Consider the following 19565-nt stretch of genomic DNA (forward strand, 5'->3'; position numbering starts at 1 on the left):
GGGCCAGAACCAGGTTCAAGATAACTGCACAACGTCCAATGCATACAGCCTGTTTTCAGGTGGCACTGGGTCCAACAGCCTCCCGAATTTCAATCTGAACACAAATGCCCAAGATGATCGCTGTATCCGAGACGGGTCGTGCAACTGCACAGCACGGCCCTCCACATGTCACAGTGCAAAAATATCCATCCTGATGCCTCTAAGGGGTCTGCCGATGCGGGCCCGCTCTGTGAAGGGGTGTCGTCGATTGAGCAACACCAACTCGACTTGCCATAAACAACGGAACATGGCAAAAAAAACAGCTAACCAGTTCTCAAGACTCGTGGAAAAACAAATTCCCAATGCAGCCGCGGAAGAGCAGAGTAACATCCTACGCATTGCTTTTGGCGGTGGTGTTTCTTGCGTGGATTATTGGGGGAAAAAAGGGAATTTGTTACTCATTCGCTGCTAGTGCGAAGCTGTGTGTGTTGGCTCGTCTCTCGTCACCCCCATACGAGCGACAAGACTGTTCTACTCTGTTGTCTGATGAAACCTTCGCCGTCGCCAAGCACGATAGGGTCGCAGCATCGTACTTTTACCCCCGAGGTCCTTGGGTGGCGACATTGTCAGTGTTGGTGCCCAACCAGCCAAGGCTAACAGCCTCACTATGGCAGTGGTTCGATAGACCCGGCTAAGACAGCGGTAACCATCTCCTTACAAGACACGGGCACAGCAAGACTAACGGCTCTTTGGCAACTCCGCAGTGATATTGGATATCGCATGGCGCCACGAGTGCGTGCTTTTTAGCAACACCCGGGTCTATCCGACCAAAACGTAACACTTTCATGATTGTCTGGTCTGTAAACCGGGCTACTCATCCTGAATTTTGACCACAACTTTACGCGACCCTCCGGCTCCGGAGCGCTGGTGCTCGTATGCCTTGATAGCAGCCTCGAACCCAGTGCCGATGACTTCATATTCGGCCGGGGCCAGCTTACCAGCCGCAATCAATGCCGTGATGACGGGAATGTATGCCTCAATCTTCTCGTTCAACGCTGCCGCTTCGGGTCGACCAATGCCACCAAGTTTGACGCCATAGGTTTTTGCTCCCTCAAAATCCCCAATTCCGCTCCAATCATTTGTGGTCGCAAAGAGCCTCCTGTCGCTCTTGGACGCCTTGAACAATTCTTTGGCTGTGATTGGGTTTTCTGCCGCAACAGCATCAAAGATTCGAGAAATCTCGCCCGAGGTTATATCCACAACCTCCTTGACCTGTTCCTCAATGGGCTTCTTGTAGTCGAATGTCACAGCGCCCATGCCCTTCACCTCAGCTGCCGACTTGGTCGAGCAAGAAGCAGCGACTTTGTAACCACTTGCCTTGGCCAGCTGGATCGCACACTTGCCAACACTGCTGGCGCCTCCCAAGATGATGATCCATTCGTCCCGAGGTCCAGGAAGGTTCTTCGGGTCAGGGAGAGGGACATCGAGACCGTCGAACAATGCCAAACAAGCTGTTTCACTTCCCACTCCCAACGTAACAGCCTCGAGCAGGGAGATGTTCTTTGGCTTGGGTATGGTGACAGATGCGTCCATCAAGAAGTACTCTTGACCAGCAGCATATCCCGGGACCCCAAGTCTGGTGCACCCGAAAACATGATCCCCTGCTTTGAATCCATACTTGGATGCTGCCTCACTCCCTGCCTCGAGCACAATTCCGGCCGCGTCGACGCCGAGCACAAGAGGCCAGCCGACCACGAGGAGACCATAACCGGCCATGAAGCTGTCACTATAGCCAACTGGTCAGCCGATTATCAAAACGGTGTGAATTATGGCCACCTACACAGGGTTTATGGCCACCCAGATGGACTTCACAAGCAGTTGATCTGGACCTGGAGACGGCTTCTGAAGGTCTTCGACAATCTTGGGCTCAGCGCCGACTTTTGCAAAGATTACTCCCTTCATGGTTGACAAGTAGGTAACCTAATGGTAATGTTAGATAAAGAGAGTGCAAGTTCGGTGATCAAGGCTACTTCGAAGGAACAATGACATCAATTTGCAGCTCAAAGGCTTACCTTTATAGACCTTCACACACAGAATGCTGGATGGGCAAGTTGGTTGTATTTTCAGCAGGCAGGAATGAGCGTACGTGGATCCCCGTTCACTCTAGAAAAGAGCAGAGAAGAGGTGTGTTTGCTCAAAGCAGTTCGATATGAGACGATGTGTGGTGGACTGGTATCGCCGCCATTTGGTCGGAGGTCGGGCTCGATCCTCTGATACGTCGGGTACAGCACCATCTTGCAGAAAGCGCTTTCTGGATTTGGCTATCTATGAATGACTTAAGCAGCATACACGGCCCATGGCATGAGGGGAACTCAGGAAGGTTGGGAAACTTCGTATTCTGTGAATACGAAGGTCAAAGAGGGGTAGTGCCAAAGTTTCCTCCTTGGCTCTTGAGCAGGAACAGTCAGCATTTTGGAAGCTTGTATTTGTCTACCAACTCGGTGCTTTGGGAGAATGGCATTTGGCTCGTCAATGGCTATATTCTTCGCGTTTGCTCTGCTCTCGAATACCAGGCTGACAGAAGGGCTTGTATACAAGCTGAATTAGGAAGGATAGGATGTGGCCGAGCCGTAGGAACGGACAGCAGTGAAGTTGCAGTAAAAGACTGAGTCTTTCCGATGCCTCTCTTTACTGCGTATATTTCACGATTGGCAGTAATAGTCGGTACCTAGGTATATATCGAGTATATTGTAGTTGAGAGAGGTTGAGCGGCGACGAGGTCACCAGTTCGTGCTAAAGGCGGCAAGGGGTGATTCCCCAAGTCGGCACTCCCTCACAAGCTCCGCCGAAGCTCGTTCCTCAACATTTCGCCCTTTCTCCAATCTGTCAGTTAGGCCTTGAACCATTACTCCTTCGAACGCTGCCTCGCGTTCCTCGGTGGAAACTTCACTTAGCCAACTTTGAAACTCATCACTGTCCCTGGGGTTCACTTGAAGAAAGACACAATACACCCCTCGCTATGGCTGGCCGACAGTCAGTCCGGCTCCTGGCCCGCCAGGTCTCCTCGTCCCAATGCTCCTCCTTCTCACACGCTCAACACCGCGCTCGGAGAGCGTTTTCCTCCACCCCCTCCTGCCTCGCAGCCCATAACTTCACGATGCCCGCCATGTCGCCGACAATGACCGAAGGCAACATCTCAAGTTGGAAAGTCAAAGAGGGCGACTCCTTCGCCGCAGGGGACATCCTCCTGGAAATCGAGACTGACAAGGCTTCAATGGACGTGGAAGCTCAGGACGACGGTGTCATGGCCAAGATCTTTCAAGGAGACGGCTCCAAGTCAGTCAAAGTTGGCACGAGGATAGCTGTCCTTGGTGATCCCGGGGATGACATCTCGAGTCTGGAGATCCCGCCGGACGACTCGAAGCCCGCGCAGTCGGAGGCAGATAATGTAAAGGGCGGAGAAGATTCGAAGTACGAAACATCCGGAGTTGAAAAGGAGATACCGGGCACGCCGCAAAACCAGAGACCGGCGAAGGACAAGCCGAAAACGAGTCCAGTTGGGCCAGGCCAGAATCCCATATACCCACTCTATCCTTCGGTGATAGCCCTCATCCACGAGAACCACATCTCTGATGACGACGTTGCCAAAATCCCAGCCACCGGGCCGAATGGAAGACTGCTGAAAGGGGACGTCCTCGCATATTTGGGAGCAATTGATTCCGATTACTCGGCCAAACAATCCAAGCGCATCGAACATATGGCGCATCTCGACCTCAGCAACATCAAGATCCTAGCCACCACCCCTCAGACGGCCGTAAAGCCTACCGGAGCTGCCGCAGCAGTACCTGAAGAGATCATCCCACAAATCACCAGCGTCAGCATTACCATCTCCCTTGCCGAAGTGCTCAAGGTGCAAAAACGCATAAAAGACACGTTGGGCGTGACTGTGCCTCTGTCAACTTTCCTCGCCCGTGCCGTCGACCTCGCCAATGATGATCTGCCTCAACCCAAGAATGCGAAGCCATCGGCAGATGACCTCTTCAACGCCGTCCTCGGACTGGACGCAATACCCACAACGTCGAGAGGAGCATATCTCCCACAGATCGATGCATTTCCCATTATTCCGCCCTCTAAACCCCAGTCCACGTCATTCTCACGCTCACCTCGCGTCTCCCCCTCCACGGCAAAGAAGATTGATATCATCGACATCCTGTCCGGCAAAGTCACCCCCAAAAGAGCGGCCCCCTTTTCTACATCTTCGGCGCCGATACCAGGCCGAACCCTAAGCACGGCAGAGGGCGCGTTGAATGTGTTCAGTCTGACAGTCCCCGTGGGCGAAGAGAAGAGGGCACGCACGTTCCTGGAGAGGGTCAAGACCGTGCTGCAAGTCGAGCCAGGGAAGTTGATCCTGTAGATCGCTGACATACCTTATCTGATGAAGGTCTAGGCAAGGGCTTCTATCAAGATGAGACAATGTTATTGTAGTTTCATATTGGCCCCACCCTTTGTTTTTTGGAAGATAGTGTGTTGTGGGTGTGGCTTCCTTTTTTCTGCAGTGTAGCCATAGCGCTCGGAAACCGATAGAAAAGCGACACGAGCAAGCGGATGGGCAGGGGGAATACAGGAGTCCCGGGACCCAACTGTGCCCTTTGGGGGGAGGAAAGGAGAAAAAGAAAAGCCTTCGATGCCTTTCCCACCAGGACCCAAATATTATAATACTGATTTACCAGGCGGCTGTCTCTGCTTTTCGAGTCCTTGGTGACGGCTACTGACTGCAGAGGGCCCGGAAGGCATTGGATTCATTATTCTAAAGAGATGCTCCGATAAAGCTGGCTCCATCTACTCAACTTAGTTTTTGATTTCTCAGCTCGATCTTTGCTATCTGGCAGTGACCTCCTTACAAAAATGGTCGCGCTTTTGTGCCTCGATCCTGGAGGACCTCCTGAGGAATATGACTCTCGACAGTGGAAGACGCTTGCTTTCCCAACCATATGATATCGCTTGACCTATGATCCGGAGCAACCATGAGCGCCGCGCTTGCAAAAAAATCAAAGCAATACCAACTCGCTCAAGCTGGTTCGTGAAGCCAACGCAGGCCTCATCATCCGCAGCAAGATCTCCATCATAGAGCCTTCCACCCTCAGATCGTGGTAAACTCTCATAATACTCCAGCTCGGGCAAGATCTGTCGCTTGCTGGCCCTGGTCCTGATTCTGACATGGCCGTCATGCTCGCTCATAAGAAACAATATAATCATCAGCGCCTCCCCGTCCCTCCATGGAAATTAGCTCGAGGGTTCAATGGCATAAAGCTGTCTGCTGTACAGCGTTTGTGTCAAGACTTCGTAAAAGATTCGAGTCGTCCCAAGTCGACTTCGTCAAGAGGTTCATCTCAATGTGAAAAGGTGTCGGTTCGTGTGACGAATGTCCGGCATAGAAGTCATAACGTCAGACAATGGACACGACCTCGTTGCAACGACTTGGATGAGTGGTTGATTCAGCGAATCGCGCCCCAGTCGCCCAATCGTCCAGCAATGTCGTCGCTATTTCTCCCTTCGTTCCCCTTCTTGCCAAACACTCTCCAGAACCGAAGCGTCTCGTCTCCCGCCCCAGTCACCACGGTTGTCCCGTCTGGACTCGTGCTCAAGTAAAGGACTCGGAAGGTATGTCCAGTCAGACTGACAACCTGCTCCATCTTGGGATACTTCCACACCACGATCTGATTCTGGCTGTAGCCATGGGTACTGACAATTTCGTCACTGTTCTTGCTCCAGGCTAGATTGCACACTTGACTTCCTGTGTCAACCTCCTTGATCAGAGACCCATTTGTCGTGTTCCAAAATTTGATCGAGCGATCTGCTGTTCCGCCACCCGAAGCCAGTAGATGGTGTTGATGGGGGCTCCAAGCAATTGCCTTGACCGCTGCGACATGATTCGAGAATCGATACAAGGGTGTCGTGGAGAGTTTATCCCAAACGCACAACTTGTTGTCGTTGCCGCCTGAAGCGAGCTGGCCGTCTTCGGTGTTCCATCGTAGTCCACAGACTTCTTGCTTATGACCTGCCAACCTCAACAGATACTGGTCTGGGCTGCGAACATCGCGATGATATATCAGTCGGTCCCTGGAGCCAGAGGTCAAGATGTGGTCATTCCATGCTAGCGCTCCAACTCGCGCCGAGTGACCAGTCATCGTCCGTAGTCTTCTTGACTTCTCAGCATCGTAGATCTGGACAAATCCCTTGTGTGTTCCGATTGCCAGATGTGACCCTCGCTGGATCCACGCCACAGATGTCACCAAATCATTGTCAGGCAACTTGCATAACTGTGTGACTTTGCCAGTGGCACTGTTCCACATGTAGACACATGATCCGAGCCCGACACCAAGTATGTTCGCCGCTCCCCAGTCCACTAGGTTGAGGTAAAAGTCATCCGCTAACTCAGGAGCGTCCAGCACTTTGTAAGGGACTTTGGCAATTGGTCGAGGCTGTTTCCGCGGTGTTTGCAATATGGATTGTGATGAGTAGTTGATGGGTGATATCGAGTACAAATCCGATCTCGCATTCAGATTTATGATTCCAAGATGTTTTCCGGTTCGAGACGAGGGAGTGGGATGGCCTGAACCGATCACTTTCTGTGGGGATTTGTAGGAGAACATATTCTTGTGAGGGGTTGTAGGGGTGATGGAGGCCGGAGGCATGGCTGATATCGATGGTTGACCTGGAGGGGTTTGTCGTCGGCCAAACAATTCATCTGGAGACAGTGATCTGTAATCTTGCGGGACTGAATCACCCATCAACTCGTTGCGCAGGACTTTGGAGTATGTTCTGTTTGCTTCTTCCGTCCGCTGAAAGTGTAGTTCGCCATGAGGGGTCTTCTTCTTCGATCTTGAAGGCGTCGCTGGGGAGGCATCATCATGCAACAAGCTGTAGCTCGCTTGCAGGTCCTGTCCGTCTCGGTTCGGTATGAATCTAAGGACACAATCAGTTCTACTGGGGCAAGCGACAGAGTCTCTGGACGACTCACCTATCTCCATAAATCCGCTGTCTCTTACGACTAGGACTGCGGCCTGGAGTCCTGTCCCGTGGCCTTCCAGCATTCTCGATTTCTCTTAACCTCCGATTCAGAGCTTCGGCTTCCATGGCCTCGGTGGCTCGTTGGATGGCGGACATGCCTGCCTCGTTTTGTCCAATGCGGTTGGAAGATATTGTCGGCGGAGTCCTGGACCCAGAAGGGGTTGGTAATGTTGGAGTGATTGGACGATCAGATGTATCAACCACAAGGGGAGCTGTTGAATCGTTCGACATGGTGAGTGTTGTGAGTAGGCAGTGGGGAGGAGCGACCTGTGTCGTGTTGTTATTATCGAAGTGTTATTGCCGCGAGTCACCAAGGTGACGGGCATGTGAAGTGAAGTAGAGCAGTAGACAACGGATCTCAAAGAAGATGCCAACGTCGGTGGTGAAGGTGTTGATGGCCTCCGCAACCGCGACCCGTTACTGTTTTGTCGCCCTGAGCCAATTGTCTATCCGAGCAGATCGCAAAAGAGGGGACTCGTGGTCTAGCTAAATAGCAAGCATCGCGAAGTAGATCTAAGGCAGCGTCCTGCAGATGGTGAATGTCGTAGATGGCAATGTGTCGTAACTGAGGTAGGGGATTGTGGTGATGTTCGGATGCGCAGTCTGTGAATGTTCTTTGACCATGAGGATGAATGCGGCCATCCAGGGAATCAGGGACAAGCACTGGCCAGTCGCAGCTTCCGCCGCTTCTGGAGCCTGCCAAGCGGCGCCCCCCAAGCGCGTTACCCAGATCGGGCTTTTACTGGGCGCTGGGTCAGCTAATGGGGGCGCTCCTAGGTACCTAGGTAGGTCGGTACGAGTATTCGGTTCTCCGTTAGGTATGGTGCTAGGGGTGCTTTCGCAACGGACCACCCCGGTCTGCCCATTGGAAAAGGCCTAGGTTCACAGACTGAGAGTACGAGGCATCGAATACATCATGCATTCGTATAGACCCAGCTGTGGTAGACGAACGGAGCCCAACAGATCACTATTCTACAAGCAAGTATTCATGTACAATAGGCACAGTTCTATAGGTCCCCTTTACCCACTGAGACTAAGCATTGTCAAGAGCGAGTCAACCTCTGTTTTACTGAGACTAGCTCCCTGGAGGACATTCATAACAAAAACACTTAACGCGGTCACAACGGTGACCTCTGGTGACCTCTGGTGACCTTGCACGCTGTCAACAATCGCGTCTCTTTGTGTTTGGGCGGCAAGGGCAGCGCTGTCACTATTGTTGTTATTGCCATTGTATCATGGTCTCAGAGTTTCCCCTTCGGATCTTCCCCTTGTGATCACCCTCTGTTTGAGAATCCCTTGCGGGCACGAGATTGATTCGACCAGAGCCGTGTTTCAGGTGGATATGAAAACCCCCCTAACCGGGACCTGGCTCAGTTCGGTGCGATTGGCATCTGCAAGGCTCGCAGGTTATCAACCCACCAGTGAAACCGGGAGCTTGGATCACCCAAGCCTCACACTTGCGCCGTAAACGCCCTTCCCCAGAATCACGAATCACGGAAGTTAGAGAAGAACCTCATATCAGTCAGCATCTGGGCTTGTTTCGTATGCTCCAACGGGTGATCCTTCAAAAGGGCCCATCAACCGCTAGATTCTATTCAAACATGGCTGGTGTTAATGTCAAATCCGCAGCCACCGATTTCCTCGACTTTGTCAATGCATCTCCCACGCCCTTCCATGCTGTCAAGTCAATCAAAGAACGATTGACCTCCGTGGGATTCAAGCAGATCAAGGTCAGTGGACTCCAGCCACTCTCTCCTCCGCCCTTCTCACTCATGTCAACAGGAGAAAGATTCTTGGTCCTCGATATGCCTGCCTGGTGGTAAATACTTCCTCACCCGAAATGGATCGACCATTGTCGCATTCGCAATCGGCAAGAAGTGGAAGCCTGGAAATCCCATTTCAATGGTCGGTGCCCATACCGATTCACCATGTCTGCGCATCAAGCCCGTAAGCAAGAAACAAGGCGACGGATTCCTCCAAGTTGGCGTCGAAACGTACGGCGGCGGCCTGTGGCATACTTGGTTCGATCGCGATTTGGGCGTCGCAGGAAGAGTAATGGTCAGAGGGACTGACGGCAACGTCGTTCAAAAACTGGTTCACATCAAGAAGCCCATCCTCCGCATCCCCACACTTGCTGTCCATCTCGATCGACAGGAGACGTTCTCCTTCAATAAAGAAACCCAGCTATTTCCTATTGCTGGTCTGGTTGCTGCGGAGCTCAAACGCCAGGATGAGAAGAAGGGCAAAAGTGACGCGGAAGAGGAGGAGCAGGACAAGCCGTTTACTCCTTTGAAAGCCATGACAACCAGACATCACCCTCACGTCGTTGAATTGATTGCTGCAGATGCTGGGGTCTCGGCTGAGGAAATTATCGATTTTGAGATTGTGCTTTATGACACGCAAAAAGCATGCCTGGGTGGCCTCTCGGACGAGTTCATCTTTTCCGCTAGGCTGGATAACCTGAATCAAACTTATTGTGCGACTATGGGCTTGATCAATTCGCTAGGTTCTAAATCTGCGCTCGATGACGAGTCATCTATACGTCTCATTGCCTGTTTCGACCATGAGGAGATCGGCAGTATGACTGCCCAGGGAGCATTTTCCATGATGCTGCCAGCCATCATCCGCCGTCTCTCTGTTCTGCCGTCCTCGTCATTCGTGGGAGATGATTCAGAAGAGTCTTATGACCATGCGAGCGATCCAGAGCTGTCGACTGCCTACGAGCAAACTCTATCGAGCTCGTTCCTGCTCTCAGCAGACATGGCTCACTCTGTCAATCCTAATTACGGAGGCAAATATGAATCCGACCATCGACCGGAGATGAATCAAGGCCCTGTGATCAAGATCAATGCCAATGCAAGATATGCCACCAACTCACCCGGTATAGTACTACTACAGGAGGTTGCGCGAAAAGCAGCCAAAGTCATCGACAGTGATTCAGAGGGCGTGCCGCTTCAGCTGTTTGTCGTCCGAAATGACTCCAGCTGTGGAAGCACCATTGGCCCGATGCTGTCTGCTCATCTTGGTGCTCGCACGCTTGATCTGGGGAATCCGCAGCTTTCGATGCACAGCTGCCGCGAAACTGGAGGTGCAGATGATGTCCATCATGCTATCAGACTGTTCAGCAGCTTTTTCCAGCATTACTCTGCTTTGGAGAAGACGATCCTGGTCGACTGAAGTCCATTGATTGGCAAGGCAAGGATTGGTGCAGAACGAATAGTCAGCGGCGTGACTGGTCAGCAACTGTGCCAAAGAGAGTAGGACGCCACTAATCGCCGACGCGTATGCTGTGAGAACTTGAGGTGTGACAAGCCACTGGATATCCCTATCCAAGAGAGACCATGAAAATCCTTTAGGCAAAAGGAAGAGGCTGTGAGGATGCGGGGTTACGGCATCCATCTCCAAGCCAGATATTTTCTCAATGATCTATATTCTGTAGACGGCCTTCGTTGCCCACCACCACTGCGATCAAGTTCGGTACTCCACCCTTGCCCAACAGAGTTCTTGCTCGCTCTCTTCCTGCGACCACCGCTGGCGCAGATATGACCACGCCTGAATTCATCGCAGGCAACAAGGATGCAATCCGTCAATTCATAGACAAGTTCGATGTCCGTGCCCGTTCTTCGTCCGCGAACGTCGCTTGAGCCGTGTGCCTGAATTTCCATGTTAACGCGAACTTGTCCGGTCTAGGTCTTCCTCATCGACTGCGATGGCGTCCTCTGGTCCGGAGACCACTTATTCCCCGGCGCGGTGGACAGCCTGGAGCTGCTGCGCAAGAAGGGCAAGCAGGTGGTTTTCGTGACCAACAACTCGACCAAGTCCAGGCAAGACTACCAGAAAAAGCTTGAGGGCATGGGCATACCTGCGAGTGCCGAGGAGGTGTTTGGTTCGTCGTACTCGGCCGCGATCTACATCTCACGGATACTGTCTCAATCGCATCCACAGCTGAAGGAAAAGAAGAAGGTCTTCGTGGTGGGCGAGGCTGGCATTGAGACCGAACTCGCGTCCGAGGGCATACCGTATTTGGGCGGGACGGACCCGGCGTACAGACGAGATGTGACGCCCGAGGACTACAAGCTCATGGCCGCAGGTGACCCTAAGGCAATAGATCCGGAGGTGGGCGTGGTACTCATGGGCTTGGACTTCCACTTCAACTACCTCAAGATGTGCTATGCTTATCAATACATCAGGCGGGGCGCCGTCTTTCTGGCCACAAACATGGACTCGACTCTGCCTTCTGCAGGCTCGTTCTTCCCCGGCGCCGGGTCCATCTCTGCACCCCTGATCAAGATGCTTGGAGGTAAAGAGCCCATGGCGTTTGGCAAGCCGAACCAAGCCATGATGGACGCCATTGAGGGTAAGTTCAAGTTCGATCGGAGCAAGGTCTGCATGGTGGGGGATCGCGCCGACACGGACATCAGGTTCGGGATCGAGGGCAATCTGGGAGGTACGTTGGGTGTCTTGACGGGTGTCTCGACGGAGAAGGATTTCCTGGAGGGAGACACCCGACCAGCATATTATGTGAATGCCTTGAGCGATCTTTTGGAGGGTGCGTGATTGCTTTTCCACGATTTGGGCTTGAGAAGAAAGCGTCACAATGCTTGCCTGGACTGCAATTTTCAGCAGGAAGAGAGCAATAGATGTCTACGGGAATAGTACATGGACTTCAGAGCGATAGACTAGATCTTGCAACGCACACGGTCTGCATCTCCCAATTGCACCAGTGTGTTCCGAATCCAGTTTCAAAGCTCACAGTAGAGTCTTGACACTCTGGTCAGCTGTTTTCCATCTGTGTTGGTCGCTTCGGCAGCTTCTTCAGTGAAATTGCTCGCTCTGCCGACCCAAGAGCCGACGTCTTTATTGCCAAAGTACGCATACCTCTCGATCCAGTCGCACGCTTCCAACCAAGACACAGCCTCTCTGATGAAAGTCTCGACCTCCTCCACGCTTGCCTCTCCATTGCCCATCTTGGAGCAGGCAAATTCGTTCACCCACAATGGCAGAGCGTACGTGGCGTGCATATCCTCCAGGAAGCGCCTCATGTCCGCGAAATGCGGGCCGTACCAATGCACCACCAAAAAGTCGATCTCATGACTCCCGTTGGGGAAACTGGAGAGAAACGAGTTCAACCATGGCTTGCTCCGCGACACGTCGCTGCTCATGCCGGGACTGCCCAGGCGGAGGTTGAATTTCCTCTTCACGGGCAGGACTACGTCCGTCCAGAGCTTGGCCGCCTCGTGCGCGGGGAGATTCGCCTGGTCTGGGATCTCCGGCTCGTTGAACCCCAGCAACGCCGACGTCTTGATCCCGCGGTTCTGGATGATGTCGGTCAAGAACGGGTCGAGTTGGTCTCGCGCGTTGGCTGCGGTGCGGACGCAGGGGATCCATTCCACCTCGGGCGGCACCGAGTCTGGGATCCAGCATTCCCAATTGAAGATCCACGAGATCTTGCCCGACCGGGCGTGCGGTTGGTAGAGGGCGAAGTGCGTGCTGGGTTGGTCCCAGGGCCATCCCAGGCCTCGCTTGCCGCTGCGTGAATTGGGCTTGGAGGGCGCAAGGTTCGACGAGAGCGACTTGGGCTTGGGTGGAGGAGGCGGAGGTCTAGCTTTCTGCATTCTGTTTGTAGAATTTATTGCTCTGATCTTGCTATCTGGAAGATACGAACCGCGACGGGTAAGTCTATGTAGGTCACTCGGTTCATGGTCAGGAACACTGGTTGGTGAGAGGGGCTAAGCGATTTCACACAGCCTCGTCATCATTTTGACTCACCATCATGAGCATAAAGGGCGATAGAAAACAGCTCGTCCGCCCAACATCCAACAGAAGATCTCCTGGTGGATGCAAAACCGAGGAACTTGGGGGAGAATATATACTCTCCCTACTATGATCTTATGCAAGTATGGCGGAGAAGGAGAAGGAGACCGACATCCGGCTACTGGCGACGGATCTCGGTATCAGACGACATTTGGCACGACGACGTCAATTGCTACCTGTCTGTCCATCTTGTTTGAACCTTTCGTTTTGCAACGGCTTCCGTGACCCCAACTACATCCGTCGATTGATCCTGTCGATTACCCTCTATATCAGAATCCTTGTTACGAGTATATGACACTAGAGTTTCGCTGTCGTCCAAGGCACTTTGCCCAAACATCTCTGCCGAGCCAGATGCCTGGATATATCTATACAATTGCACCAACAACCTCCCAGGAACAGCTGAATCAATGAGCCAGGTTCTTCTTGCATGGATGGCTATAAGGCACGGTAGGTAATGGTCGAGCAGTGATAATATCGGGTCATAATATCTACACCAACGGCTTCTTGCCCCCAAGTCACATAGCAGAATTCTGCCAGTACCAACCGCCCACACACAAACACAATCTGAAAAGATGAAATACAAATCCTTGCTCCCTGTGAGTGCGAAAAGGCAGGGAGCTAACAATGCGAATCCGCAATTTTGAACCCATGGCTTCTTTCCCTTCCTTTCCATCCCATCCTCCAGCAAGCGGACAAAAGTGCAAAAAACTCAGACTTGTGAGAAAACCCCGCGAGGGAATTTTTTTGTTTCTCTTCCCATTCGGTTGGCTTGAAGCGATGATGCGATTACTCCTGCTTATAGCCGTGTGACAGAGCTCCTACGCAAATATCCAATTCACTATGATCCTGCACGCGATCGCAGACTATGAATTAGGGAGATAACCACTGGAAGACAGTGGTAGAGCTCCTACACAGCCAATGCTCCGGCTCAGTCACTACTAACCTTGGACTTTGCGAATTAGGGAGATGAGCAAGACTTGTGGAGAACTGCAAACACCATTTTTCGCCGGTCGAATGTTGAGAGATATTCGGAGTTTCATATCTTTATGCAGTGATTTCATTTTTCCTGGGAGAGGAGGTTGATAGGTAGGCAGTAGGTGATGTATGACTTGGCGGGTGAGGGTGAGGTTTTGGGGGGACGACGAGGCTGAACTACCATCACGAGGCTTCTTGCGACACAGATCAGTCGTCTACATTGGCTTCAGGAAGCAGCTGACCCAGAAAGCGCCTTCTACGCGAGCTGACACTCTCTCCTCCTCTTCTGGGGCTGTTCTGCACGATATCCTTGACGATCCACAAAGCCACAAAACCTGGTGAAGGGCAATCAGTGACCATTGAATGTACCCAAATCATACTCGAATTCAGTCAACGCCCAACGCTTTCCCTGTTGACCAAGCGATGTTTCGTTTGATCGAGGCAGAAAACGACCATCCTCTACATCCTTCACTGGCCGTCGTTTAGCATGCCTGTTCTGCATGACTATATGAGACCAACAGCAGCTTGACAGCTCATCGTCACCCTGGGGGCGGTCGGTTTGTCCACGCATGGCGAATCTAGTGACCAGGCACGAGGTATATATGTCGAGACCAAACAGGTGTTGTTTACGATTGTATAGCTATTTTCGATGGGTTCCATCAGAACTCAATTCCTCGATCCGCTGAAGCTGCTGATTTTGCAAAAATGAAAGCCCATCAGCCTTGGTTTCCACGCGATGACAGTACTGATTATGCCTCCCTACGCCATGGTGATGCACAATCCGACAAGAGTGCTTGCTCAACAGGACCACTGCCAACACTCAGTCAACCACGCCAAACACATTTGAGAAAGCTACCGGTCTTCGGCTGTTTCTCTGGACCTGCGGAAAGCCCTGACGGTTCTGGGAATGGTTTCGGAAAAGAGGAGGATGCGTCCAGGACATTATCCTCCTCGCCAGCGTCGAGTATTCCTGATATTGTCGCGTCAGAGCGCAAGCCAGGAGAGAATTCTTGCTCCTCGCTCACACAATCTGAACATGCTCTGGCTGTTTCTGGGCACGGGCCACCACCACCACCACCAACAGCAAACTCTGCCGCATCTGCGTGGACGGACGAGCAGTCTGTCAAGACTATTGCAGTGGACAAGATCCGACGAGGGGAGCGCCTTGACGAGGGCCTTGAGAATATTGCTGCTGGATTGCCCGCAGAATCTGTTGCTGCTGCGTCTGCGTGCAGCCTGATCCAGACGTTTCCGTCGACCGAGCATCTGGAACGCCGAGTCTTTGTTCCATCGGCTCGACAGCCAGGTCCTCACGAACCTGTGGTTCGACCACAAAGAACCTACACATCCCCCGACCAAATCATCGGTCCCGGAGCGGCGCCGCAAACTGTGATTCCTCTAAATACGGACCAGAGCTCCTTTCCATCGCCTCGCCAGGTCGTGCTGTCTCCACCATGGGAGTCCTCGTCTCCAGGACCCGCTGTCGCAGGTCCTCGTAGGTCCGCCTCCTGCCAGAGTATACGAAGTCGTCGCCGTGGCCCTAGATCGATACGATCATGCAGTCCGACATTGCAGTCAAGAATACCCTTGGTTTATTCGATTGACTCCGACCACGCTCGCAACGATTGTCAAGTTACAACAACACCACGAACGGAATCCATTCTATCTACTATTACGACCACCGACAATAACAACAAGTCCACCGCTTCCAAGATGTCGAGCTACACCATGACCTACTCCCCAACCTTCCCCCACCGCCGCCTCATCCTGTCGCCGAAGATGACGGTGCCCGCCTCGACGCCACCACCACCGCCGGCGCAAGACATTCACATGACACACTCTCGCAGTTTGATGGAAGAGGCAGACTTCAACATTGATGACATCCTGTCGGCGCTCCTCATCCCCATCCGAGAAGAGGAACCTACTCCGCCGCCATCAGCATTGTATAGTAGTGACGGCCGAAGCTCCAGCATGGACATCTCCAACACCAGCAACGAGGACAGCGACGACGACGACGACGAAGAAGAAGAAGAAGAAGAAGAAGGAGAAGAGAAAGAAAAAGAATGCGGTGTCCGGGTCCACAACGACCCATTCATTTCCATCATCTACCCAGGCCGGGGCGAAGTTCCGGAGCGCCTCCGGGAGCCCAAGAACAAGCTGCTCGCCGCGCTAGTGGAGGAGAGCCATCCGTGCGACGACGAGGACGACGCCGGGGCCGAGGCCAAGGACGCCGAAGAACAAGACTTCGCCGACACCGACTTCGTCACGGTGGCCCGGGCCGACCACCACAGCTACGTGCAAATGGCGTCGCTGTGCCGGGCACACCGCGCCTCCATGCCCTGCGAAAAGGGGAAATCCGAGCGCGAGATCGACCACCAGGGCCCGCTGCGCCAACGACGGGTGACTCACCAGTGGCAAACTGACAACAACCTTGGGAGCCACTGGGTCGACGTCGCGGCCGAGGGACTGTCGGCCGGCAGAGCCAACAAGTTTGGCGCCGTCGGGCAGCAGGTGACCAGTGGCGCGGTGCCTCCCCCGGTCCCCGTCATCCGGGACGACGAGAAAGCCGTCTGGACGCCCAGGGGGTGGAAGGTCGTGCCGCGCGTTGGGCCCGGGAGCCTCGTGCACCAGCTGCCCAAGCCGTGGACGACAGAGAAGCAGTTCGGCTTTTAGAATGGGGTTGGGTCAGGGGGATTTTTCCCGGGTTTGGAAGGGGAAGGCAGAGCAGGGCATGGAAAGGGGAGGGGAGGGTAAAAAGGGAGGGGGCGCCTTGAGCACCTGGAGGCCGACACGTCCAATCTAAGGTGCAGAAGAGTCGAAGGTGGAACAGCTCAGTTCTGAATGTGGGTATATCTGAACCCCGAAAAGCACCGGGTCTGGGGTAGTGAAAGCATTTCATCAAGCAGAACACAAGGGTATCAGCTACCTACAAAGGGTAGAATTAGGTCAAGCAAGCAAGACAATTCCACCAGCCAACTCCAGACAGTCCCGTCGTCAAACACCATTTGATCTGCTTCGCCGTGTCGAAAACGCAATCTCCTCGTGTCTGTCCCTCATTCCCCTTGCTATCGGTACCGCAGGTCATGTGTTGTCGACGCACACGAGCATTCCAACATACCCTCGACCGACTAGTCCAATTGCAGAATTCTTTCGTGCACAGACTCTTCAATCTGCCACTTGCTGGCATTCAATCTCTTGTGTTGAATCTTAGCTCGCATCTTACGACCTCGACCCTCTCCCTCTCTTTCTTTCGCTCCCCACGCGACTCACATTGTTGCCCCCGAAAGCGGCGCTTGCACATTCTTCCTATCCAAAATGTTGCCGTTCGCCTCGTTCAGAATCTCTGCGCCTGTGGCCCTTGCATTCGCATCCAGATTTGGACTGGCGTCTGCATGTCCGTTCTGTTGCGGCTGCCCTGTCTCATCCAGCAACGGGATTTTATCAATGGATTGCCTTTTGTCATGTTTTTTGCTCGAAGCGTCCTTTGTCGTGCTCAAGTTGACATCCGAGTCCACGGGTCCGTTCGGCGGACTAAACATGGCTCCTGGGGAGTTCTGCCATTTAGCCACGTCGCGCTTCATTTGCTCCAGCTCTTTCTGAAATCGCTTGCCAAAGATGTCCATGTAGTAATTCGCACCGTTCCACACGGACCAGCTGAAAACGAACAACAAAAACAATGCGCTAGGCCATCGATACCAGAACCATATCGGACACGGTATTATCGTGAGACAGGCATACAAGTACTGAATCACCATAAAAGCCGGTTCTTGTAGGGGGACTGGTAGCGAGTTGACAAACTTCCCAATCCACGTCTTCGCGTAGGAACGACGTAGCCACGTGAATGATGTAGGTCTCCCAGCTGCAATTTTCTCGGCGCGCCGGACCGAGATGAAGAAGTGGTAGGACAACTGCCAGATCGCGTAGGGAATGGTAGCCCACAGAAGCATGGCGGCTAGTTCGTAGTGCCCCGGCGATCCCTTTTCGCTGTACTTGATGGTGTGCACGGCTGGGAATCGTTTGCGCAAGTACTCATCTGGAGTGAGGTGAACGATGCAGTGTAATGCCACCGGAGGCATGACGTGTATAAAAAGGCTGGTGACTTTGTCCAAGGAGTGGAATACTAGTGAGTTTCTCCACATGACAATGGCGACGGCGTTGTTGCCGTAGGCAAGACAGTAGGCGCTGATCAAGAGACGCTTTGAGCGGGGGAATGCCCAGATCGAGCAAAGGAGCAGAAAGTTGACAAAATAACACAGGTCGGCGAGGAAGTAGTGGTAACCCTTGCGGTGGTAGGTGTAGGCTCGAATTGGCATGAAATAGATGAGTTGTATGGTATACCACCAGTAGAAATATTGGGGGAAAGCCCCTATCAGGTAGCCACTGACGAAGACGTTGAGGACGGCGGAGATGAAGGAGACTTTTTCGCGGATCGATATTGTAACGGTTTCGTTCCATCTCCTGTTTAGATCATCCACCGATTTCTTCATGCGGGATCGGTATTTGGCCAACTGTTCGTCGGCTGAGGGAACGCGTTTGCGCCATTCGGCCATGGCGCGATCTTTCGCATTGTTGCCCGAACTCCTTATCTTCTCCTGCTGACGCGCCAGCTTCTCTTTCTGAGCCTGTAAGGTCGCCTGCCATTTTTCGAGCTTGGCTGGTAAGGCGAGATTGTCGAAGATGTCAAAGAAGGTGAGCTTGTCAAGGGGCACCTCCCAATCTTCCTGTAAAGATTGGCTGCCAATGTAGGAAGGATTTCTGGAGAGGAGGTATGGACTTCCAGGACTGGAGGATTGGTAGCCCGATTGATAGCCGGGTGTCAAAGCACCCGTCAAAGAGGGCGTGAAATCGGAACCAGCACTACCGGCGATATCGTGGGTAGTCATGTCATCCAGGGCGGTCTCGGTTTTGGAGTGAGGGATGGGTATAGGTTCTGACATGGTTGAAACATACAGCTAGAGGAGGCACATTGGAAAAGTGAAGGGGCGCGATAGGAAGAGGCGGCGAGGATATAGGAGCGAGAGGAGGGGGGAGGACGGCGAGGACGGGTTTGTGGGAGAAAGTTGATATGCAGGGCGGAATGCTTGGATCGGAGACCCTGGGATGATGTGATGCATGCGCTGGGGTACGATTCTCCAGATATTGTAGAAGAGTGGCTGAGCGGCAAACGACAAAGAACACGCAGGCAAGAAATGGCGAGAATACCACGCAGTCTATGCTGAGAGGAGCGGCACGTGCCAGATGACCAGCAACATCGGAGGCTCGAGGGTCATGAGGGTCATACTGCCAAATGTGCACATGAGTCTTGTGAGAAAATGGTGTTGATGCCTTTACCAAAAGGTGTTGAGAGCGAAAGGCTGAGGAGCGTGCGAATTTCGCGCACCATGAGTGGCAGAATCTCAGGGTCGCCGACTCGCCCGCCATAGGCACGTCAATTCCAGACTGACCGCTCGCACCTCATAGGCAGTGTCAGGCACCCACTGTGGCACACCAGCGCCCCCAGCACCCGCAGGCTCCCTTGATGCTTCCCAATGTTTAGCGGTACTACGGGCCCCCAAGGGCCAAGGCACCCACCTACGAGGTAATTAACTAAGCTTAAACAGCCCCGTTTGTACCGCAGTTCAGGGTCTGGCCGACCTAGGGAGCCTAATCTGTTTTGAGCATAGCGGGCGATTAGTCTTCAAACGCGCATTGCTCTGCCTCGCGTCGCTGTCCCCATCGCCTGCGCC

At 53.1% G+C, this 19565-nt stretch overlaps 8 protein-coding genes across 8 annotated transcripts; 4 read left to right on the forward strand and 4 right to left on the reverse strand.

The window, feature by feature from the left end:
- Positions 1–849: 849 nt before the first annotated feature.
- Z520_10591 (uncharacterized protein) lies at positions 850–1941 on the reverse strand (the record flags this gene model as incomplete). The annotated part of the gene is made up of 2 exons (XM_016781083.1): positions 850–1765; positions 1820–1941. The coding sequence occupies 2 exons, from the start codon at positions 1939–1941 to the stop codon at positions 850–852; spliced, it is 1038 nt and encodes a 345-aa protein (XP_016627808.1).
- A 1195-nt stretch (positions 1942–3136) lies between these two features.
- On the forward strand, positions 3137–4393 carry Z520_10592 (uncharacterized protein; the record flags this gene model as incomplete). The annotated part of the gene is made up of 1 exon (XM_016781084.1): positions 3137–4393. One exon carries the CDS (start codon positions 3137–3139, stop codon positions 4391–4393), a length of 1257 nt encoding a protein of 418 aa, XP_016627809.1.
- Positions 4394–5474: 1081 nt separating this feature from the next.
- On the reverse strand, positions 5475–7281 carry Z520_10593 (uncharacterized protein; the record flags this gene model as incomplete). Its single annotated transcript, XM_016781085.1, has 2 exons — positions 5475–6945; positions 7001–7281. The coding sequence occupies 2 exons, from the start codon at positions 7279–7281 to the stop codon at positions 5475–5477; spliced, it is 1752 nt and encodes a 583-aa protein (XP_016627810.1).
- A 1370-nt stretch (positions 7282–8651) lies between these two features.
- Z520_10594 (aspartyl aminopeptidase) lies at positions 8652–10227 on the forward strand (the record flags this gene model as incomplete). Its single annotated transcript, XM_016781086.1, has 2 exons — positions 8652–8780; positions 8833–10227. The coding sequence occupies 2 exons, from the start codon at positions 8652–8654 to the stop codon at positions 10225–10227; spliced, it is 1524 nt and encodes a 507-aa protein (XP_016627811.1).
- A 365-nt stretch (positions 10228–10592) lies between these two features.
- On the forward strand, positions 10593–11607 carry Z520_10595 (uncharacterized protein; the record flags this gene model as incomplete). The annotated part of the gene is made up of 2 exons (XM_016781087.1): positions 10593–10658; positions 10741–11607. 2 exons carry the CDS (start codon positions 10593–10595, stop codon positions 11605–11607), a joined length of 933 nt encoding a protein of 310 aa, XP_016627812.1.
- A 185-nt stretch (positions 11608–11792) lies between these two features.
- On the reverse strand, positions 11793–12665 carry Z520_10596 (uncharacterized protein; the record flags this gene model as incomplete). The annotated part of the gene is made up of 1 exon (XM_016781088.1): positions 11793–12665. One exon carries the CDS (start codon positions 12663–12665, stop codon positions 11793–11795), a length of 873 nt encoding a protein of 290 aa, XP_016627813.1.
- Positions 12666–14544: 1879 nt separating this feature from the next.
- On the forward strand, positions 14545–16512 carry Z520_10597 (uncharacterized protein; the record flags this gene model as incomplete). Its single annotated transcript, XM_016781089.1, has 1 exon — positions 14545–16512. One exon carries the CDS (start codon positions 14545–14547, stop codon positions 16510–16512), a length of 1968 nt encoding a protein of 655 aa, XP_016627814.1.
- A 593-nt stretch (positions 16513–17105) lies between these two features.
- On the reverse strand, positions 17106–18776 carry Z520_10598 (uncharacterized protein; the record flags this gene model as incomplete). Its single annotated transcript, XM_016781090.1, has 1 exon — positions 17106–18776. The coding sequence occupies one exon, from the start codon at positions 18774–18776 to the stop codon at positions 17106–17108; it is 1671 nt and encodes a 556-aa protein (XP_016627815.1).
- Positions 18777–19565: the final 789 nt, after the last annotated feature.

Source organism: Fonsecaea multimorphosa, assembly GCF_000836435.1.
Source record: "Fonsecaea multimorphosa CBS 102226 unplaced genomic scaffold supercont1.31, whole genome shotgun sequence".
NCBI lineage: Eukaryota > Fungi > Ascomycota > Eurotiomycetes > Chaetothyriales > Herpotrichiellaceae > Fonsecaea > Fonsecaea multimorphosa.